A 20,682-nucleotide genomic window follows, 5' to 3' on the forward strand; every position below is an offset into this window, starting at 1 on the left:
GCTGAATTTAAGTATGGAACCAAATTAGGGGCATTTAGACTGACATTACATACATTTCCCCTACTTTTTTTTAGATTTTTTTCTTTAGCTAACTTCGGTCTCTTATCCGCCTGCAATCGAGTGCCAATCACCGACGAGCGTCAATTGCCAATTGTTTAATCGCCGACGGCAATCAAGTGCCAGGCAGTGATGCCACATTTTTAATCTATGTTTTAAGTTCCAAACATATTTTTTGATTTTCAGCATCAAAAATCTGTATCAATCTGTAGATTTTATCCAACAATCTGTATAAATTTAGAATTTTTTTTCCAACAATCTGTAATCTATCCGTAATACAGATATATGTATCGAAAATTATCTCGAAATCTGTACCGTTACAGAAAAATCAATATATGTGGCAAGAATGGTGCCAAGGATGCGACATCCGCACCTGGAACCCAGTGTACCCATCGACACTAGGGTCGGGACCAATGACATTTCTTCCCTACCTAAAAAGAAGGCGTGGCCAGAGATTTTGTCGCCTCTGAAAAATCCCAACGACCTCGTCTGGGATTGAACCCAGGCGCACTGGGGCAATAAAGCCGTCACGCTTACCTCTCGACCATCGGTGCCGTTTTCCTAAGTAATGCCGCAGCTACACTTGTATACCAAACTATAAACATGAGCATTATTTGTATAATAAATTGTGATACAAGTGTATTCACGGCATAACTCGTTCAAATATACTTGCCAAAAACGAACCGTCGAATATTTGGTTAGGCCCGAGTATTGAGATTTTCACGTCCGGTTGTATTGGTGCTATATGTGAAAGCGTGTTAGTGAAAATTAGAGGCATATACATAACAAATCGCTGTCAAATTCATTTTTACGGATCTAATTTCATAAATTTTTTAGGTTGGCAAGAGGAAAATAATAAACAACTTTACACGGTGATGCACCCGCTAGTGTGCGTGCGTTAAACGTCACTAATCTCTATTGGACCTTTGCTAGAAGTGTGAAGATTGTTAGAGGGAGATTTTTTTTCGAAGCCTATACTCAAAAAATATTGAAATCTAAATAGTATAAAAGTTACGCTAAATCGCAACTCTCCGTACACTGAAACAAATCGACATGTACCGTTTATTGGATCCATCTTATAACATAGCAATGTCAGGAGATTTATTCATTCTATGTGATGATTGATAGATTCCAATGGATTATCACTTAAAAACTATGACTGCGATATGGAATGATTTCTATCGTAATTTCACATACTTAGTACTTGAAATACTTTGCTTCGAACGTAGTTAGCGATAGGTAAGATGTATATGAATATTGTCTGATATATTTCATGGTGAAAAACTGTTGATATGTCATGGGTGGGAACAGACATCTAGAAACTAATGGAAAATCATAACAATTTGCACTATGAGCAAATCCAGTAAAATATACCTGTTTTCATGATGAATATTGCTCACTAAAAGATACATCATATAAGATAATCATGTATATTTTATTGGAGTTGCTTTTAACGATTTTTGACGTTTGTTGATATGTCGCGTGTAAACAGACATGTAGAAACTATTGAACTGTCATTTAATTTTGCAGTATAGGAAAACATGTATATCTCATTGGAATAGCTATCTTTGATTTTTGAGGTTTGAAGATTGTAAAAAAATCTATCCCAATCATTAAATAGTCATATAGATTTTCCTTTTAAGAAATCCAACAGCAAACATTTGTTTTGGCATGTTTTTCTGGGATGAACATCGCTCCCAATAAAATACATCTTACATGATTGTTCTTTATAAATTATTGAAACAATTTTCAACGATGTTATCGTACACTTATTAGAATGATTAGTCGAACTAAATATTGCTAACAACAATGATACTGTAATAAATAATCTTTGTTTGTTATTGTTTCATAAGATTAGGGGTTCCGGAAAAGAATGTTTTGAGATTGAAAAATAATATTCTACTGCAATATTTACTTTGATAAGATTCTAATTGCAAGCCTTCTAGGCGGCTAATTCAGATTCCAGCACTAGTACTCAAACTTCATGAACCAGTTCCATGAACTCATATAATGTAGTCGTTGTTTTATTGCACACAGGAGCATTAAGAATGATTTGAATACACGACACCATTGAAACGGAGCATATATTTGTCAGTGCTATTTTTCTTCACTCTAGCAAAACGAGCATAACGTTGCTCTATATTCCACGTCGGGAGAGCTATTATTACTTGATGCTAATTGAACGAGCTCAATATTGAAGTCAGCCGTGGCCCAATGGAATCGAGCGCAGACACGAAAAGCATCACAGCTCAACAGTTCTGGATCGAATCCCAAATCAGCTACAATAAAAAAAGACACAACTGTGAAAGCTCCCACTGCCTGGTGTTATTTTTTTGATTTATTTTTATAAATCGATTAAATATATGTGTCAAAAGAAGAAGTAAATTTCATGTGATTTTCACATAAACTTTACTTCGATTGATTTATGACACATATATTATATTGTGGTGAAAAGTAAAGCTTATGCTTATGGGTTTCAAATCCATTTCAGTTAATTATTATAATTTGACCGATTTTCATTTATCATATGACGATCATATAAAAGTTGTAAAATTATCAGCATTGTCAATGTATCAGATATTCATATAGAATTTACCTGACACATTTTCAATCATATCATTTTCAATGGATTATCTTATTGACATAACAGGAATATGTCAAATTGGTTCAGTGTACCGACGCAAAGGTCGGTATAAAGGGAGAGAATGCAAACTTAGTATAAAAATGGTTTATGCGTGCCATAGTATAAAATCGAAATATACTTACAATACATAGATACGGTTTATTCGAGAGAATGTGTTTTTCGCTTCTTTATTATATTTATGGTAAATATTAATGTTTTCAAATGCAAATTAAAATTGTCTCAGGAAGGTTTTTTAATTATTTTATGTTTTATGAATATTATTCAAAAAATACTTACAATTTCGATGTTCATTAGGATGAACCTCGGGATGAACTCGTGCTCAGAAGATCAAAGGTGCAGTAAAAATCCCCCGGGACAAAGCTCTTCACCAGCACGAAGCTCCGAAGAGAATCCAGATGTTCTTTTTCCTATCATTTTAGTGAACACTGATCGAATTCCACTCCGTTATTCGGACTTAGTATAATTTTGACGAAAATTTTAATCGGACCAATGTATAAATTTTGAAAAACCATAAAATGCATAAAATTTAATCTATATGCGTTTTGTAATATTTTTGAGTGTAGTGACTCCGACGCAGCACGACAACGTGTTTGCATTTTCGTTTCCATGCAGAGAACAAAAACATTGCCAAATTTTAACATTTGAACATGTATGAGAAATTTTTTTCTCAATCATCACTGTTGTCCATAAAAGGCAAAATGCTATCATTTCAGGTGGTTCAAAGCACACCCCCGTATTAAGCTGCGATAAAAGCAACAATAGGTATTTTGCAGAGATAACGTGAAAATAAGCCCGATAACACGAGGTTATTTACAGAAAGGCGTACGTAATTTGGCCATGTTTTTTTTTTCAATACGAAGAGGATTTTAGTATGATTATACAGCAATTATCCGATTTTGTGAAGGCGCATCAGACTTTTACCTTTTAGTTACTTCACATAACCGTTATTCCAAATCTTCCTCACTCATCTTCAAAATGGATCTTTAATGTATACTTTGGTGCAATAAGATCACAATAAGAATATTGGAAAAGATTTTCAAAAAGGAAGCTGACAAAATCGGATCGTTACTGTAATTTCATCAACTAAAATGGAACCAATAATAATAATCTTTCACAGATGGCACGGTGTGTTCGTTATTAAGAGATATCAAATGTGTTTATAAACGAAATTCATCATGCTACAAACGTATTTAGGGTGGATGATCCAGTTTTGGAGGAACTAGACATTTTATTGATTAAAAATAAATAAATCTTCTTCATGCAATTTCATACGTCAATCTATAGTTGTTAAGTGTTTATTTTGCCGGAAAAATATTACAATGTGATTAAATTGCATACATTTTAGGAAAAACTCGTCCTCCATAAAAAGGAACACTGTTCCATCAGTTGTGATATTTACTATCTTTGGTTTCTTTGATAGTGGAATGCATTGGTTTCTAATATATTCCACTTTTATAAAAATACTTCCGCAACTAAGGACTGCATAGAAAATAAGTAAAACGTAAAACCATATTTTTTAATAATATTATTAGATAATTTATGTCATATCCTCCTTTAAACGTTAACACTGAAAAAGTTTTTCCAAATTTCAGCAAGAATGACGTACAGAACTGCTGTCAAATAAGAAGAAAATTATTTCGAAAATTTGCATCTTCTTCACAACTTTTTTCATGGATGCTGAGGCTACTAAGATCATGGAAAAGCTTAAAAAATTGATGATGATTTACATGATTTTTTCTAAGTGTGTATGATTCGTTAGTCGTTGGAATCATGTGAGCTAGAAGGGCTAAGTGATGCTTCATTTTCCTCTGATGGTTGGGACATGAGCACTAATTCTTGTCCTAGCCTTGTATGGCTTATGGCTATAGCGAGGGCATATTTTTAGTACAAAAACGTCAATAACTCTTGATCGGCGAAAGATATCGACAAGCTCTGTGGAGCAAAAATTTCCGCATTCTAAAGTTTTAAAAGTTATTGCAAGACCCCTTTGTTGAGAAATTTAAAATCAGAAAACTAGAGCAAAACAACTGTTTTTTTAGAGACACCCTAACTCAATTCAAGAAAATAGCTATAAATCGGTCATTGTATCTCTTTAACAAAAAAGTTTTTTTTACAAATTAATTCCTACAAACAAAAAAGATAGATTTTTGATTTCAATGATAATAAGAACCACCCTAGAATTCATTGTCATAAAAATGTGGACCTAACTATAATGGACAACTTAGTAGAAAAGACTTTTAGTCTAAAGTTTCAATTTCAGGCTCAAAACATATCCTTTCACCTAAATCTGCATTCTGGACTACTGTGCATTGATAAATCTAGTGACGTAGAAGTGCCGATAATTGAAAGTTTTCTAATCAAAGCTATGCCCTGCTGCTGCTTCGCGGTAGAGACAGGGCTGACGATTTGTTTTGCATTTATTTTACGTTATGAAAAGGCTTATAAAAGGGTCTACCATTTATGATGACAAACACCATTGTCACCATTGAAAGATTCATAAAAAAGGCTTATTAATTTTTAAAAATGAATTGTTATCGATATTCATTTATTATGAAAAAAATTTGCATATTTATGATGTTGTGTTCTGAGATACAGTTACTATTGTTATTGTGAGCGATATAAATGCATTTACAATTTCATTCAATATGAATTAAATAGTGGCGGAAAAATTTATAATAAATTTTCTGGTTTCAGACATAGCTCCTTTTAAAATGATAAGCGATATTTCTTTTTATTAAAATTAAATAAAATCGGTTTTCGGAGCTGGTTACCCATGGTTACTCCATGATAGGCCTGGTTTTGTCACACTATCCAAAATTGATAAGAGGAGCTAAAATAATATTTTGTTATTTATTTTTGTGAAGTTCTTAAAAGGACTGACATAAATATTTGAAGAATTTTTTTTTCATTTAAAATTTCTTTATAACGGATGTGGAATAAAAAAATTATCTACTACTTATTTTCGATACACTGCCTATAATCGCATATCAGTCCCATATATTTTTTGTTTCCTTTGATTTGTTTTCCGTCTTTTACCCCTTACTCCCCTATAAAGTGTACCCCGTATTCCCCTAATATCTCATGAACTGTTGTTTAAAGACATAGTATTCTAAAACCATGCATAAAGTGCTTATGTTTTACGAAAAATAGAGCTGTGAAAAAACATTTCCTCCAAAAGTAGGGGAAAATGGGGTAAAATGGTCCAAAACACATACCTACAAGGCTCTCCGGTCTATAGGACCACGTGGAATCGATTCCCCGAACGATTTCCCTTCAGAAAAGTCGTTTTTCATGGCCGGAATTCAGCGTGCTGTTGAGATATTGAATTTTGGGTAATTTTGGACCCATTTTTGCCCATAGTGCGACGCTAGGAAGGCAGCTCCCACACCTAGACCCTACCTAAGCGACCCATAAACTCATGGACCGGGGACCAACGGCTTTACTTCCCTTCCGAAGGACGGCCTTATCAGAAATGCTATGCCTCAGAAAATCCCGCCGGTGCCGATTAGGATTAACCCAGGCCCTTTGGGGTGAGAGGCAATCACAATTATCCCTACATCACCGGCGCCACTATCAGTCTCATCTTGATTTCCATGTGGGACTGGTATGTGATTTTGGCTACTACAGTCTTTATAGGTTCAAAGGAGCCAAAATCTTCAGGGAAATTAACTATTTTCCGTCGTTTTCGGGCTAATCCATCGGGGTTTCAAATATGCAAATCTACTTTATTTAGGTACCTATGAAACATAAATTTATCGGATGTTCCACTGTTAATACATAGGTACACCACTATTACTGGAACTCCTACCCTAACTCGCTAGTCAACGCTCAAAAAAGCGTCTAATCATTTCCTTGTTTGTCCAATTCCATTGGATCGGAATCGCTTACCCCGAGATGAGATAAAATACAAATATACGAAACAAATACGTAGACAATGTTTACCTACTAATGATTAAGCAAGTGGCTGGTGGTGGTCAGTTTCATTCGTTTGCTTGCAGAGTTCAGTCTGTGCTTGGGGTGTTAGTTTACTTTCAAGTTGCGTAGAAGCCGTACCGTAAAGTTGGTGGCAGGTCGAGTGTAGAGCAGGATGACAGAAGTACAGGGAACTGACATCCCATCGTGGATGACCAAGGAGTATTTTGTAGATGCCGTAGCCCAAAAGCTCGAGCTGAATGAAAGCGATTTCGAAATCAATTCACTACACGTGAAACTTGCCACCGAATCCGGGGATAATTTCGCCTCAAAGCTGTATCGAGTGACGATAGACGTCAGCACCACAAATGGTTCTTCTAGAAAGGTGCCGTTGATCGTGAAAGCCCTACCATCTGCCGGGCTTACGGAGGAAATGATTCAGATGATGAATGTGTTCCCGAAGGAAACTGAAATGTACACAAAACTTTTACCGAAATTTGAAGATTTGTATCGAGAGAAAGGAGTTAACATTCGTTTTGGTCCAAAGTGTTTGAAAAGTAGTACTAAACCAACGGATGTATTGGTGTTGGAGGATCTTAGTGAGGGACAATTCAGAATGGCCAATCGAAGAGAGGGACTGGATCGATCTCACGTTGACATATTTTTGAAAAGATTGGCCCAGTTACATGCAGCTTCCGTGGTGTACCACGAGCAGCATGGAGCTTATAGTAACCAATTCAAGGAGGGCATGTACGCTGAACGGTCAGTGGCGATGTTTGAAGCGTATGCGAAGACTCATATGGAGTCGGTGACGAAAATAATTCGAAAAACATGGCCGGATGGGGAATTCTATGCTGACGTCATGGTACACGCTAGAGTACAAGGCACTGTGGTCCAGGAATCCAATCTAGATGCGTTTAACAACTTCAAAACGAGTTATTTAAATGACTGTGAATTTTCGGTAATATTTTTTGGAATAAAAAGTTACATCTTTTAGTAATAGAATAATGTATCTTTTTAACTATTCGTTCTGGAGAGATGGTGTCTTCGACTTGGTTGTTTATTAGTAAAAAATATAACTCTCACGAAGTTGTCAAAATCCCAGTGGTCTTAGTTTTCAAGATATCGATTGTTTTAAGATAAATAGGTAAAAAATCAGGTTTTTTAACTTAAGTATGTTTTTTTATCAGGAAAAGTAGTAATTTTTTTAATTTTTGCAAACGGAATTCAATCAAACTTGAAACTTTTTGGACCATCCTGTTTGACGCTTCGTTTGAAAAATACTGTAAAAAACTATTAAATTTACAACGCTTTTCCAAAATCATATCTACCTAGTCTCACAATATCGCACCCTAGAATTTTCAGAACTGCCAGCATTATATATGGGTTATATACAGAAGAAATTTTAGGCAGGAACTCCTCGGAGTTTTTATTTTGTGGACAATTCTGTGAGATTTAAGTTCTTTTTTAAAGAAGGTATAATTTTTGTATAAAAAGGATATCAGCGCTGAAGAGATCACAGTAGGTGAGTAGGCAATCGTATAACAATACATTTTATGAAGTGGCATGATTTCAGAAGAAGTACGGAGAAGGTGGAATAAATACATGAGGAAATTCCAATAACTCATTCATTCAATAAAATTTAGCCACCTTGTTAACTATTGCGAAAAAAAGCTTAACCGTTGAAAAATAAAAAGCAAAAAGCTAAAAGCAATTCCTGATAGATTTGAAGTTCTTCAATCAAAGTCGCTCAAGAAATAACGAAATGGGAGTAATTTCTAAGTCTTAGAGGTAAAAGCTTGGGTATGCAAAAGGTAACATCGAGTACGTTTATAAACGTCTGTTGAACCCAATGATCTCACTAAATCATAAAACCATAATGCATCCTCATTGCGATTGCTTACTATGATCTCTACAGCGCTGTTGTCATGTTTATACAAAAACTACACCTGTTCAATAAACATCATAAATTTCACATAATTGTCCATGAAGTAAAAGCGCCACGGAGTATCGACCTAAAATATCTTCTATATATAGGGTAAACGCTCCTATAGTTGCGGTACGTTAGATGCGTTAGGTTCCTATAGTTGTGTATGGAGACTCCGTACACAACTATAGGAGCCTAACGCTACTAACGTACCGCAACTATAGGAGCGTTTCCCCTATACAATAATGAATACTGTCCGCCCTGAAAAATTTAAAGTGCGTAGTTTTGATTTTATAAAGATATGTAAAATTTAATCGATAATGTTCACTATCTTTAAAACGAAGCATCACAGCAGGATGGTATCTTTTGAAAACTTCAAGTTTTGTTGAATTACGTTTTTGAAAAATACAAAAAGTATAAGTTTTCCTTTAAAAAAACCTTGGCAGATTTAAAACAAATAATTTTTCTACCTTTCATCAAAAAAAAACAAATCTTGAAAACGTCTTTAAAAGAGTTTATATTTTTAAATAACAAACAACTTTGTCCAAGTCACCAACTCTCTAGAATGAATAAGTACAATGATTTTATTACTTAAAGATGGTACTTTTCATTAAAAAAACATTGCTGGTTAGGGAAGATCTAGAAATGACTTTGCATTTTAGGGTGACCAGCCACACTAAAAATAAAAGTTTTAGAGTTATTAATTTTGTTCCTCTAGATTGCATTCCTGAACCACTGTGCAATGGTTTGTTTATGAATAGAGTGATGACAGTCTTTAATTTTATGCAGAATGATTTTGGTATGTCCATGTTCTACGAGATGATCAGAATCACGAAGGCCGATGCAAATGGATTCAACGTGCTCAACCATGGCGATGCCTGGTGCAATAATTTTATGTTTCAGTACGGTGCGGACAATGATATCGAAGAGATAGCGTTGGTGAGTACATTATTTTGATAATCTCGGATCCAATTGGAGGGCAAATCTGACTTGAACAGTTTTTCTTGTAATCCCCCATGTTGATTAAGTAAAATTTGAAATGGGCGTATTTTGTAAAGAAAATCGTTAATATCGTGTGATCACTCCAAATACGGTGGTTAAAAAAACTACGCCGACTACGAAGCCTCCGAAAAGCGTGTAACGGCAAGTTTGCAATGACATAACTTAGACATTTTTCGATGAATTTCAAACATTGTTGTACTTATAGAATTCCTAGGGTCTGTTGATTGATTTTGATTGGAAAAAAAATTGAAAATAGGGTTGTCTACTTTTTTTAAAGTGAAACGAGTCGTTACACGTTTTTTAAGGGGTGTTTTTGGCTTAAGTGGCTTAAGATCTATAATTTAGATTAATGGGCACATATGTTCATAATTAGTCAAAATACAAATATGGTTCCTATATATGGTTCTTGGAGACAACAGAACGATACTCCGGAAGATCCGGAACATCCTTAAAAGTGGTCTATCCATGGACCTGAACCTAAGGCTCCACGTTTTTTCGAAAACATTAGAAAATGTGATATAAGAAAGAATTTGGGGTCGTGACATAAACATGAACCTGTATGGCCATGGGGCCGTCCTCCGGAAGATCCGGAACATCCGTAAAAGTAAACAATTCATAAAACTGATCCTAGAGCTCCCCAGTTTTTGCAAAACATTAGGAACTGTGATTATAAAATGAATTTGGGGTCGTGACATCAACATGGACCCGAATGATCATGGAACCGTCTTCCGCAAGATCCGTAAAAGTGATCCATCCATGATACTGATTCTACAGCTTCACGGGTTTCACAAAAACACTTCGAACTGTGATATAGGAAAGAATTTGGAGTCGTGACATAAACATGAACCTTCAGGGGTTCCCGAAGACGAACCAGCGTTCGGCTGAAAGTCTCATTAATAAAGATAACTAACTAACTAACCTGGATGGCCATTAGACCGTCATCCGGCAGATCCAGAACATCCGTAAATCCATGAAACTGTGAAATAACCGTGGTTTTTTTTCGAAAACTATGGAACTGTGATATAAGATAGAATTTAGGGTCGTGACATAAACATGGACCATGGATGGCCATTGGATTGTCCTCCGAAAGATCTGGAACATCCGGAAATTGGTCAATCTGTGAAACTGATCCTAGAGCTCTGCAGTTCTTTTTTAAACACCTGGAACTGTGATATAAGACAGAATTTTGGGTCGTGACGTAAAAATGAATCCAGATGGCCATGCCATCCGGGTCCATGTTTACGTCACGACGCCAAATTCATTCTTTAGCTCTAGGATCAGTTTTATGAATTTACCACTTTTGCTGATGTTCCAGATGGGGCGACCCCGGTGTAGTGGTTAACATCCATACCTCTCACGCCAAAGTCACGAGTTCAAATCTCACCCCGGACAAGTCACGAATGACCCAAGAGTGTTAAAAAAAAAAAAAGATGTTCCAGATCTTCCAGAGGATAGTCTCATGGCCATTTAGGTCCATGTTTACGTCTCGACCTAATTTTCATCCTTATATCACAGTTCCAAGTGATTAAAAAAAACCGCTGAGCTATAGGATCAGTTTCATGGATTGCCCATTTTACGAATGTTCCTTGGACATACGGGTCCATGGGGTGACCCTGGTGTACTGGTTAGCATCCATACATCTCACGCCAAAGTCACGAGTTTAAATTTCACCCCTGGACAAGTCACGAATGATCCAAGAGCGTTAAAGTGACCATAATAATAAAAAAAAACATACGGGTTCAGTTTCCTTATTAGAATAGATTTTTCTCCTTTACTTTACTTAAATCTTTGATTATTATTAGTTAGTTAGTTTCCGATTCTCATAAAGTGAGTCTGAAGTCCACGATCCGGCGAGATCCTTTATGTGCTCTACACGAGCAAGACAGCGTCGGTAGAGAACATAGTCAAACATGATTGGTTCGATTTTCGGTGATAGGAAATTATGTTACATTTTTGGATGTATAGACTTATCAAATTTCTTGAGCACCAGTCGGCAAAAATACCTAACGTATTCTGGAGATCCATACACTCCGAGAGACTTTTAATAATTTTATAGAATTTCGTATCGTCTGCATAGAAAACGCGGCTGCCTGATGGTATCAGGATCCTTTATGTGCCCTACACGAGCAAGACAGCGTCCGTAGAGAACATAGTCAAACATGATTGGTTCGATTTTTTGGTGATAGGAAATAATGTTACATTTTTTTTCGATGATAAGACTCATCAAATTTCTTGAGCAGCGGTCAGCAAAAATAGCTATCATATTCTGGAAATCCATACACTCCGAGAGACTTTTAATAATTTTGTAGATTTTCGTATCGTCTGCATAGAAAACGCAACGATGGTAACAGAAAGGCGACGTCGTTTAAAATGATCGAAAGCAGTAGCGGTCCTAAGGAAAGTAAAGCCGTTGGTCCCCGGTTCATGAGTTGATGGGTCGATAGGTAGGGTCCAGGTGTGGGAGCTGCCTCCCTGGCGTCAGTAGCATTGGTGAGCACGGAAAACAAAATCGACGGAAAACAAATCAAGAAAAAAAAGGAGCGGACCTAGGTTACTGCCGTGCGGTAATCTTAACCCGTACATAGAGATTCACCATAGACGAGACGCCAACTATCTCCACCTTGGCAAGCAAGATATTATGGTCGACCGTGTCAAATGCAGCTTTTAGATCCATATATGCAGCATCGAATCGAATTGCCATCCAGTTAGAAGTGAACTGCACCAGGTTTGTGGACACGGAGCAGTTCGGGTAAAAGCCGTGTTGTTCTGTATCTATATATTTTTTTCAGCACGCGAACAGAGCATCATTTATGATAATCCCGAACAGTTTTGAGCAGGTACACAGGGAGGTAATTCCACGATAATTTGCGACATTCCGTTTATCTCCTTTTTTGTAGACTGGGAACAGATAAGAATATTTCTAGCGGCAGGGGAACTCACATTGCTGTGCAGAAAGATTGAATAGCCTCGCAAGTGGAAGGCAGAGATTGGCTACACAACGTTTTTGAACTGATGACGGAATGTCGTCAGGTCCGGCGTCGAACGAGAGCTTCAGTTTGCGTGTTGCGGTTATCACCATGTCTTCTGAAATGCGCGGAATATCGAAACTAAACACATCACGTGGTATCCCAACAGTAGCATTCAGCACTTTTGTCGGCGAAGCGGAGAATCATGGAACACTTCTAGATAGAGCTGGAATTAGGGCCTAACAGCTTTTGTAAACAATGACTTCTATCGATGATTTCTAGAAATTCAAGGCTCGTCCACGCAAACGTACATCCTCATCGGGTAGAAGAAAACTTCCCCTACCCGATGGTTATGTTGGTTTGCGTGGGCGTGCCTTGAATTCCTAGAAAACATCGAGAGAAGTCATTGTTTACAAAAGCTGTTACGCCCTAATTCCAGCTCTATCTAGACTTGCTTGAAATGACGAGCAAACAAGTCGCATTTTTCTCTTTCGCAATTAGCCGAGTCATTCCCGAGAAACATGGAACAAGGCAACCCGGTTTCATTGTGTTTGAAGTTGACAAACGACCAAAAACTTTTCGGATTCGTGCGAAGGTTCGCTTCCGTGTGTCTCACGTGTCGAATATAGAGAAAACGATTGCAATTTCGATAACTACGACTCGCAACATTGAACAGTCGTTTGTAGTACGGCGAGCGAGAGTTACAATACTTTCGGAGGGCGAAGAGCGTTGACGTTTTAGCACGCGTAGGCGTGGGTTATAGACCATGGAGGCTTTTACGGGGGTCGTCGTGCTGGGACAATGCGGAAAATAGCATCTTCCAATGCAGCACTGAAAAAATCCACAGCATCATTCTTATATTACAGTTCCAAGTGTTTTCGGAAAAAAGCGGGGCTCTAAGATCAGTTTTATGAATTGACCACTTTTACGGATGTTTCGGATCTTCCTGAGCACGTTCCCATGGCCATCCGGGTCTCTATGTATTTTTCTTTATTATCGTGATTTTTAGCCGTCCCTGTGTATGCCATGACCCCAAATTATTTCTTATATCACAGATCCTAATGTTTTCAATAAAACCGTGGAGGATCAGTTTCGTGGATTGATCACTTTTACGGATTTTCCAGATTTTCCGGAGGATCGTTTTGTTGTCTCCAGGATCCATATATAGGAACCATGACTGCATTCTGGCTAATTATGAACATTTGTGCCCATTAATCTAGATTATAGATCTTAACCCATAAACACACCTTTAAAAAACGTGTAAAGACTCTTTTAGCTTTTAGAAAAAGTAGAAGACCCTATTTTCATTTTTTTTTTTGCTATCAAAATAATCCACAGACCCTAGGAATACTAAAGGTACTTGTTTTTTTTAAATTCACCAAGAAATGGCTAAGCTATGCCATTGCAAACTTGCCGTTACACGCTTTTCGAAGGCCTCGTATTCGGAGTGTTAAGAGATACCGATATACTTAATTCGGCAAAACTGTGCACTTAACAAGTTCTAAAAGTTACTTGAGAATTTCTTTCACGAGAAACAAAAGATGTAGAGCTAAAAAATATCTTGAACAAATTCTGAAAAAATACTCTAAAATGAGATCGTTTAGAGGATCTAATGTTTCTTCAACAGAGTTGTTTGAAATTTACTCAGCTACAACTTTGCTCAAGATTATATGTATTAATTTCCAAAAATAAGAAAGTTAGTTTTGCAATATCAATCCATTTGAGGATCACTCTAATTTTTACAAGCACCAAAAGAACATAATTTTTAAGCACAGCACCTTCACCGAAGACACCAAGCGTCTAAATATTAAAACAAAAGAGCTAGGACTATTTTTCTGCTAAATTCCTATGATGGACCACTGCGCAGTGATTAATCCCAAAAGGGCGCCTACATCACTCTATAGAGATTGCTAAAGTGTGATTGTGATCGTGATTTGTTTTCATCTGGAAAACTTTCGCTATACATAAGTTTTTCTCCTGATGAAAACATTTTTCGTATATATATAGGGTTAACTACCCCATTTCCAGCCTATTAAGCACAACCCGCACTTAGTCTTTCTTAATCTAGCGCAATTTAGCACCAGACGGAATGTTATTATTACTGATGGCTTCCAAATTTATTTACCTTTCCGTATGCACCATAAGATTTGATAAAGAGAAACCAATTTTTGAGATATTGTCAAAAGTCTAACACTGCTTCTTGATGCCAAACTCGGCCTACGGATTCTAAACTCGGTCTAACGCATTGAAATGTCATTGAAACGCCATTGAATTCACTTCGGCCTTTCGAATGAAGATAAAAATTGATTCTGTCGGAGCGCTTCTTTTGTTTATGGGAATAATGGGTGAAAACGTTCTCATTGACTTCGTTCCGTAGCTTTTTAACTAAAATATCGTACCAAGCGTATAATTGACTTGTTAACTCTGAAATCATGGATTTATTTGAAGTTTTCTGCTCGATAGGCCCAAAATGGGCGATTAGGCCGAAGTAGTTCTCTACCCTACGTGACGTAGTGTGCGTACGATAAACGTCAGCAATCTCTATAGGGCCTGACACACCGCCATATTTTCGTAGCCAACATAAAAACGTGAACACATATCAGTCAGCCTGGGCCCACGGCTATGCTTGCCATGGAGCATTTCTACTGGCAATTTTCTACGGTTGGCCATGACCTTTCCGATTTAAATTAAGTATTGTACATGTGTTGGTTGCTACCAAAGATTACATTTTGCCAAGCATTTTGCCACGGGGGCACAATCAGGTATTTCGTCGTAGCTCACATCAATAGGTGTTAGGATGACTGCAACATACTACTCTTTCTAGCATTACGCACTGCGATGCAAGTGTGAAAGAGTACCCCGTTTTGTTCTGCCATTCCTCCGTCAGTTTTACCGCTGTCAACTTGTCCAAAAGTGTCAGCTTGCCCAAATATGTCAAAATCATGTGGTACTATGGTGCATTTATATGTTTACAGTTTGCATTAAATAAAGAAAAATTGATGTTTTCATTACATGAAAAGGGCTAATTTGACCAAAAGGCATCCCGGTCCCCGGTCCATGAGTGGATGGGTCGATAAGTAGGGTCCATGTGTGGGAGATGCCTTCCTGGTATCGGTAGCATTGGTACTCAGTACGGAAAACAAATCATGAAAAAAAAAAAACAACCCATCCTAATCAAGTTTACAACTGATTTACTTGTTCTTTCCCAGGTCGACTTCCAAATGTGCGTATGGTCGTCACCCGTCATCGATTTGCACTACTTCATCTTTACCTCCCTTAATCCAGCCATCCGGATACCTCAATTGGACAACATAATTAGTTTCTACCACCGCAACTTGATCGACAGCCTGAAGCTTCTTGGCTACTCCAAAAAACCTCCGACTCTCAAGGATCTCAACTTGGACTTTGTCGATCGAATGCTGTATGGATTTTCATCTTCCTTCTCGGTGCTACCGATATGTCTAATGGAGAAGACTGAAGACGCATCCATTGATACGATGATGTCCGACGGTGAAGCAGGTCATAGTTTCCGGGAAAAGATGTACGCTAATCCAGCGCTGCTCAAACAAATGGAAGTACTGTTACCGTTTTTCTACGATTATGGAGTATTCGATTTACGGAACAGTGGGTATCAGTATCCTAGTGGAGTGTCGAGTGATTTCCTCACGTTGCCCGGATGGATGAGAAAAGAGTTCTTCAACGAAGTTGTGGAGAAAAAGCTCAGTGTCGAACGTGATCAGTATTGTATTGAACGTATTTGGGTAGAAATTGCCACCCAGAAAGGTGAAAATTATGGTTCAATTATGTATCGGGCAAAATTGGACGTTGATAATAAGATGACTAAGTCGCTGAACAAGTTCTCCGTTATCGTAAAGACCCGTCCAACTGGATTGGCGGCAGACTTCAGTAGCAAGTTGGATCCCTTTTCCAAGGAAATAGAAATGTTCACGAAGATTATTCCAGCATTCGAGGAACTGTATAGAGAGAAAGATTTGAAGGTTGAAATTGGTCCTCGCTGTTTGAAAGTATGTCGAAGATTTCCCAGCGATATTATCGTAATGGAAGATCTATGTAGTGAACGTTATAGACTTGGCAAGAAGCAGGAAGGTACTGATCAAGAGCACGTTGAATCGATTATGGAAAAGCTCGCAGAGTTTCATGCTGCTTCGGCTGTTTACCATGAACGGAACGGAAATTACTCAGACTCTTTCAAAGAAGGTCTGTATAATAAGAGTAACCTACCTGTGATGGATTATATGTTTAGGCCAGCCTATGAGGCAGGATTGGAAGCGTTAAAAACATTCCCATTTGCAGCAGACTACATTGATGACCTGGAAAAACTTCGACCGGTGATATTCAGTAGAACGCTCGAAAACACAATGGTCGACCCGAACGGATTCAATGTGCTAAACCACGGTGATTTTTGGATAAACAACGTGATGTTCCAGTACGATAGTGAGGATCAATTGAAGAATTCTACACTTCTAGACTTCCAAATGTGCTTCTACGGATCTCCCGTTTTGGATTTGAACTACTTCCTGTACACGTCGGTTAACTTAGATATCAGACTTTCCAAGCAAGCATATTTCATTCGACATTATCACGAGAAACTCGTTGCTAGTCTAACATTGCTAGGTTACAACAAAGGACTGCCTACTTTGATGCAACTACAGTTTGATTTTAATGATAGAATGGTCTACGGTATGTTTGTCCGCAGGCTGTTAGTCCCAGATAAGTAATAATTGGTGTAATCATTCACAGGTTCATCGAACATTTTCGGAATAATGGCTCTGATGTACCTCGATCCATCAGATGACATCAGTATGGAGTTGCTTCAGCAGGATAGCGACGCTGGGAGAGAGTTCCGAAGACGCATGTACACCAACGCGCGGTATGTGAAGGCAATTGAATGTTTGCTGCCATACTTTGCCGAAAGAGGCGCTTTCAAGGCAGAAGCGGAAGTGTGTCGTTTTGTTAATAAAAAGGTCTAATCATTCCTGTGGCTGTTAGTTTTTAACAGAGTTCATTTTGTGTATCACAGAACTGATTAAAATTTGACAAACTGTCGAGAGAAATAAAAACTGTTTGTTAGTTTCTGCAAACCTTTCTTTGGACATCCTATTTGACAAAAACCAAGGCTTTGGAGTCACAGTCCGAGTTGTGGAGATTTTTTCTTATAACTAGATGACATTTTTCCTCTCGATAACACAGCGCTACAAATAAAAAAAATGAATAAACTTTTTAAGTCACCTATTGTAGGTTGTTAGTCTAGTCGAGTACCTACACCATGAAATCACATTTGAAATTGTTCGAAGACCCCAAAAATTTAAAATAAGAAAATCCATTTTGTGTTAGGGATCTCATACTATCAAGAGTAAGAGTTTTGGAATGCAAAAAGTCAGAGCTTTTGAAATATATACACATTTCAAATCTGGTTTTTATATAAAAAAAAACGCATTATTTTAACTTCAGACGCCATTAAGGTGACTAAAACATGATCCTTCCCTCTCACTATAATACCACTTATTCTCTATGCAATTCTAGGATTTTGATCAAAATTTGAGCAAAACCGGTCAAAATTTATCCATTTGAAACTATTTTGTCCTCGTGGAAGTTTAAAATGTACAAAGAGACACAATTTACAAAGTTTTGTCGCTAGGTGACGTTGCAAACGTCCCAAACATCACGAAACCCAATGCCATAATAGAAAATTATGGACACTGAATTCTTTTTTTACGCGGTTTTTTTAACGTGGTTTTTTTTTACACGGTTAGTGCCGCTGAGTCGCGATTAATACGGTAAGTTTTTAAAGATTTCTCAACAACGATACAACCTATCGACTTGATTCCAATCACATTATCCGTTTCCTATAGGTAATCGAATGGCATACTTTAAAAAAAAATCATAATTTCGGATTTGAATTTTTTGGCTCTTTTAGCACTGGTAGTAAAGCGTGTAAAAAATGTATGGGTAAATACTGTTTTTAATTAATTGTAGTTTGTTTAACAATAATATCCAGAGAAAAAACTGAACGACTGATCCCGGACTGATTTCTTTAGGTTGTCGTTCACTTTTTTGACCTGAATATGCACCGAAATCGAATTATTCCCACTTCTCTTAATTTATATATGGGGATTTTTATCACTTCCTACCAACGGAACAGTGCCATATCTGTGGAAAATGGCCTGACGATATAATTAATTAAAGAACGTTAGTGGAGGTGGGTCGGCCACATACTACCAAAGGGCAGTAACAAAAACTTGCAAGCAAGCGCTGGATTGGATCCCGGCAGGACATCTTAGCAGAGGCACATTCAGCGGCTCATGGTGGCGGAACCTCAACAAGGAAATAAAGGAAGTCGACAGGAATCTGGCCTGGGCAAAAGCGAGTAGCCGCTTAACAAATGAAGTGTATTGTTTAACCATTGCATTGCTTCAATAGTTCGGATGAGTTTTCTGAAAGTCAGCACTCGATTAGCTGGCGTAATATTTGCGGTAGAACTTTGGATATCAGTACGATGTCCATGTCAGATGCATACTGACATTGAGGCGAGTGACATCCCAAGTAACATTGCAAGTTTTATCAAGGTTTTAAAGCGTTCTACAAGTCCAATTCATGGTCTACAGAACCCTCATAAAACCAACATTGTTACTTGGGATTGATACTGATATCAGGTGGCTAGTGAAAATTAGCATGTTGTAGGTACTGATATTGATATCTGCAGCACTGGAAACGGTTCTGGATGTATCGATTGAAGATGTCAAAAGCAAGACCAACAACCTTCAAGTCAATACTCCCGAGAACTTACGAAACAACGGGATAGTGCACGAAGTGGTGTAGACTCGGAGGATTTGTACAAGTCAACTGCGTACTGGTTCCCTCACATGCAGTTTTATAGAACGTTAGAGAAGTTCGTAGATAATTAGAAATTTAGTACCCATTAGAGATAATTGATGATCTTTAAGGATCATAAATCTGAAGGGATTAAGGAACTTTGTCGATTTTTAGAGAAATTTACAGAACTTTTGAAGAACACACAGAATTTCAAAGAAATCTGTAGAACTACCGAGAAATTTGCAGATCTTCAGGGAAGTTTGTTGATCTTCACCGATATTTTACTAGGGAAGTCCGAGGGTCTTCAGAGAAATATGTAGAATTGAGTTCTTAACAAAAATATTCAAAACTCAAGTAATCGTGTAGATCTATAGAGAACATTGCAGAATGTATTGGAAATTTACAGCATTTCAGATTAATTTGCAGATTTTCATATAAGCTCATAAAATAGTTCGTGAAACTGCAGAGAAGGTTGCAGTTCTTTAGGAAGTTAGAAGCCTTTAAAAAAGCTTGCATCTTCTGAGAATATTGCAGACTTCAGATTAATTTGCAAAACTTCAGGAATATTCGTATAAATATTCGTATGTTCAGAGATATTGGTAGGCCTTTAGGAAAATTCGCAGAACTTCATATAAATTCGCAGAACGTCAGTAAAGTCCGTGAATCTGTACAGAAATGTTAAAACTTTTGAAAACTGCGATTCATGGAACAATCAAAAGAGATTATATGCAAATTCCTAGAGGTTTAGTGAAGTTCGCAAGGGTTTTCGCAGATCTTTATAAAAATTTTAAAAAAATACTTGGAAGGCCTACGATCTTTAAGAGTAAGGTAGGTTCCTAGACTTACAGAGAAGCACAGGATAGTTTGTGGAGCTTTAGAAAAATTTGCAGAACTACGTTGATAATTTTTTGAACTTCATGGAAAATCAAAGATCAAAGGATATGCATCGAATTTATAATTTAGGCACATGAAAATAATATATTTAATGCGAAAGTAACGAAAAATATGAAAATTATTTTGTCTTATTTGACGTAATCAACAGTACTCAAAATAAATATTCTTATTGATACTGAAGACGTGTTCAACGGACTTGATTTAAAAATTACGACTGCGATTAATGAAAACAACAGTATTATTTAGTGAATAATTAAATTGGTTAAAGCTTTGATGAATGGAATTAAGTATGTTAAGATGTTCGTCAAAATTAATAGATTGGAGATAATATTGTTGTCTGCATCAAAAATAAAGGTTTTGCATAAGCTATACCGTAGATTTTCTGAAAAATTATCGAAATTTCAGAGAAATTTTTAGAGCTTCGGATAAATTTGCAAAACTTTATA

At 37.1% G+C, this 20,682-nt stretch overlaps 1 protein-coding gene across 1 annotated transcript; it reads left to right on the forward strand.

Moving 5' to 3' along the window:
- The first annotated feature begins 6,707 nt into the window (after nucleotides 1–6,707).
- LOC135708696 (uncharacterized) lies at nucleotides 6,708–17,570 on the forward strand. The gene is made up of 4 exons (XM_065230801.1): nucleotides 6,708–7,478; nucleotides 9,330–9,479; nucleotides 15,718–17,209; nucleotides 17,270–17,570. Exons 1-4 carry the CDS (start codon nucleotides 6,789–6,791, stop codon nucleotides 17,497–17,499), a joined length of 2,562 nt encoding a protein of 853 aa, XP_065086873.1. The 5' UTR covers nucleotides 6,708–6,788; the 3' UTR covers nucleotides 17,500–17,570.
- Nucleotides 17,571–20,682: the final 3,112 nt, after the last annotated feature.

Source organism: Ochlerotatus camptorhynchus, unplaced genomic scaffold, assembly GCF_037179485.1.
Source record: "Ochlerotatus camptorhynchus isolate MF236.1 unplaced genomic scaffold, CSIRO-AGI_Acam_v1.1 ptg000332l, whole genome shotgun sequence".
Taxonomy (NCBI): Eukaryota; Metazoa; Arthropoda; class Insecta; order Diptera; family Culicidae; genus Ochlerotatus; species Ochlerotatus camptorhynchus.

Coding starts and splice junctions, on each gene's coding strand:
- LOC135708696 (XM_065230801.1), top strand. CDS start 6,789: ATGACAGAAGTACAGGGAACTGACATCCCATCGTGGATGACCAAGGAG. Junction 7,479..9,329: donor AATTCTATGCTGACGTCATG/GTACACGCTAGA, acceptor AATTTTATGCAG/AATGATTTTGGTATGTCCAT. Junction 17,210..17,269: donor TAATGATAGAATGGTCTACG/GTATGTTTGTCC, acceptor AATCATTCACAG/GTTCATCGAACATTTTCGGA.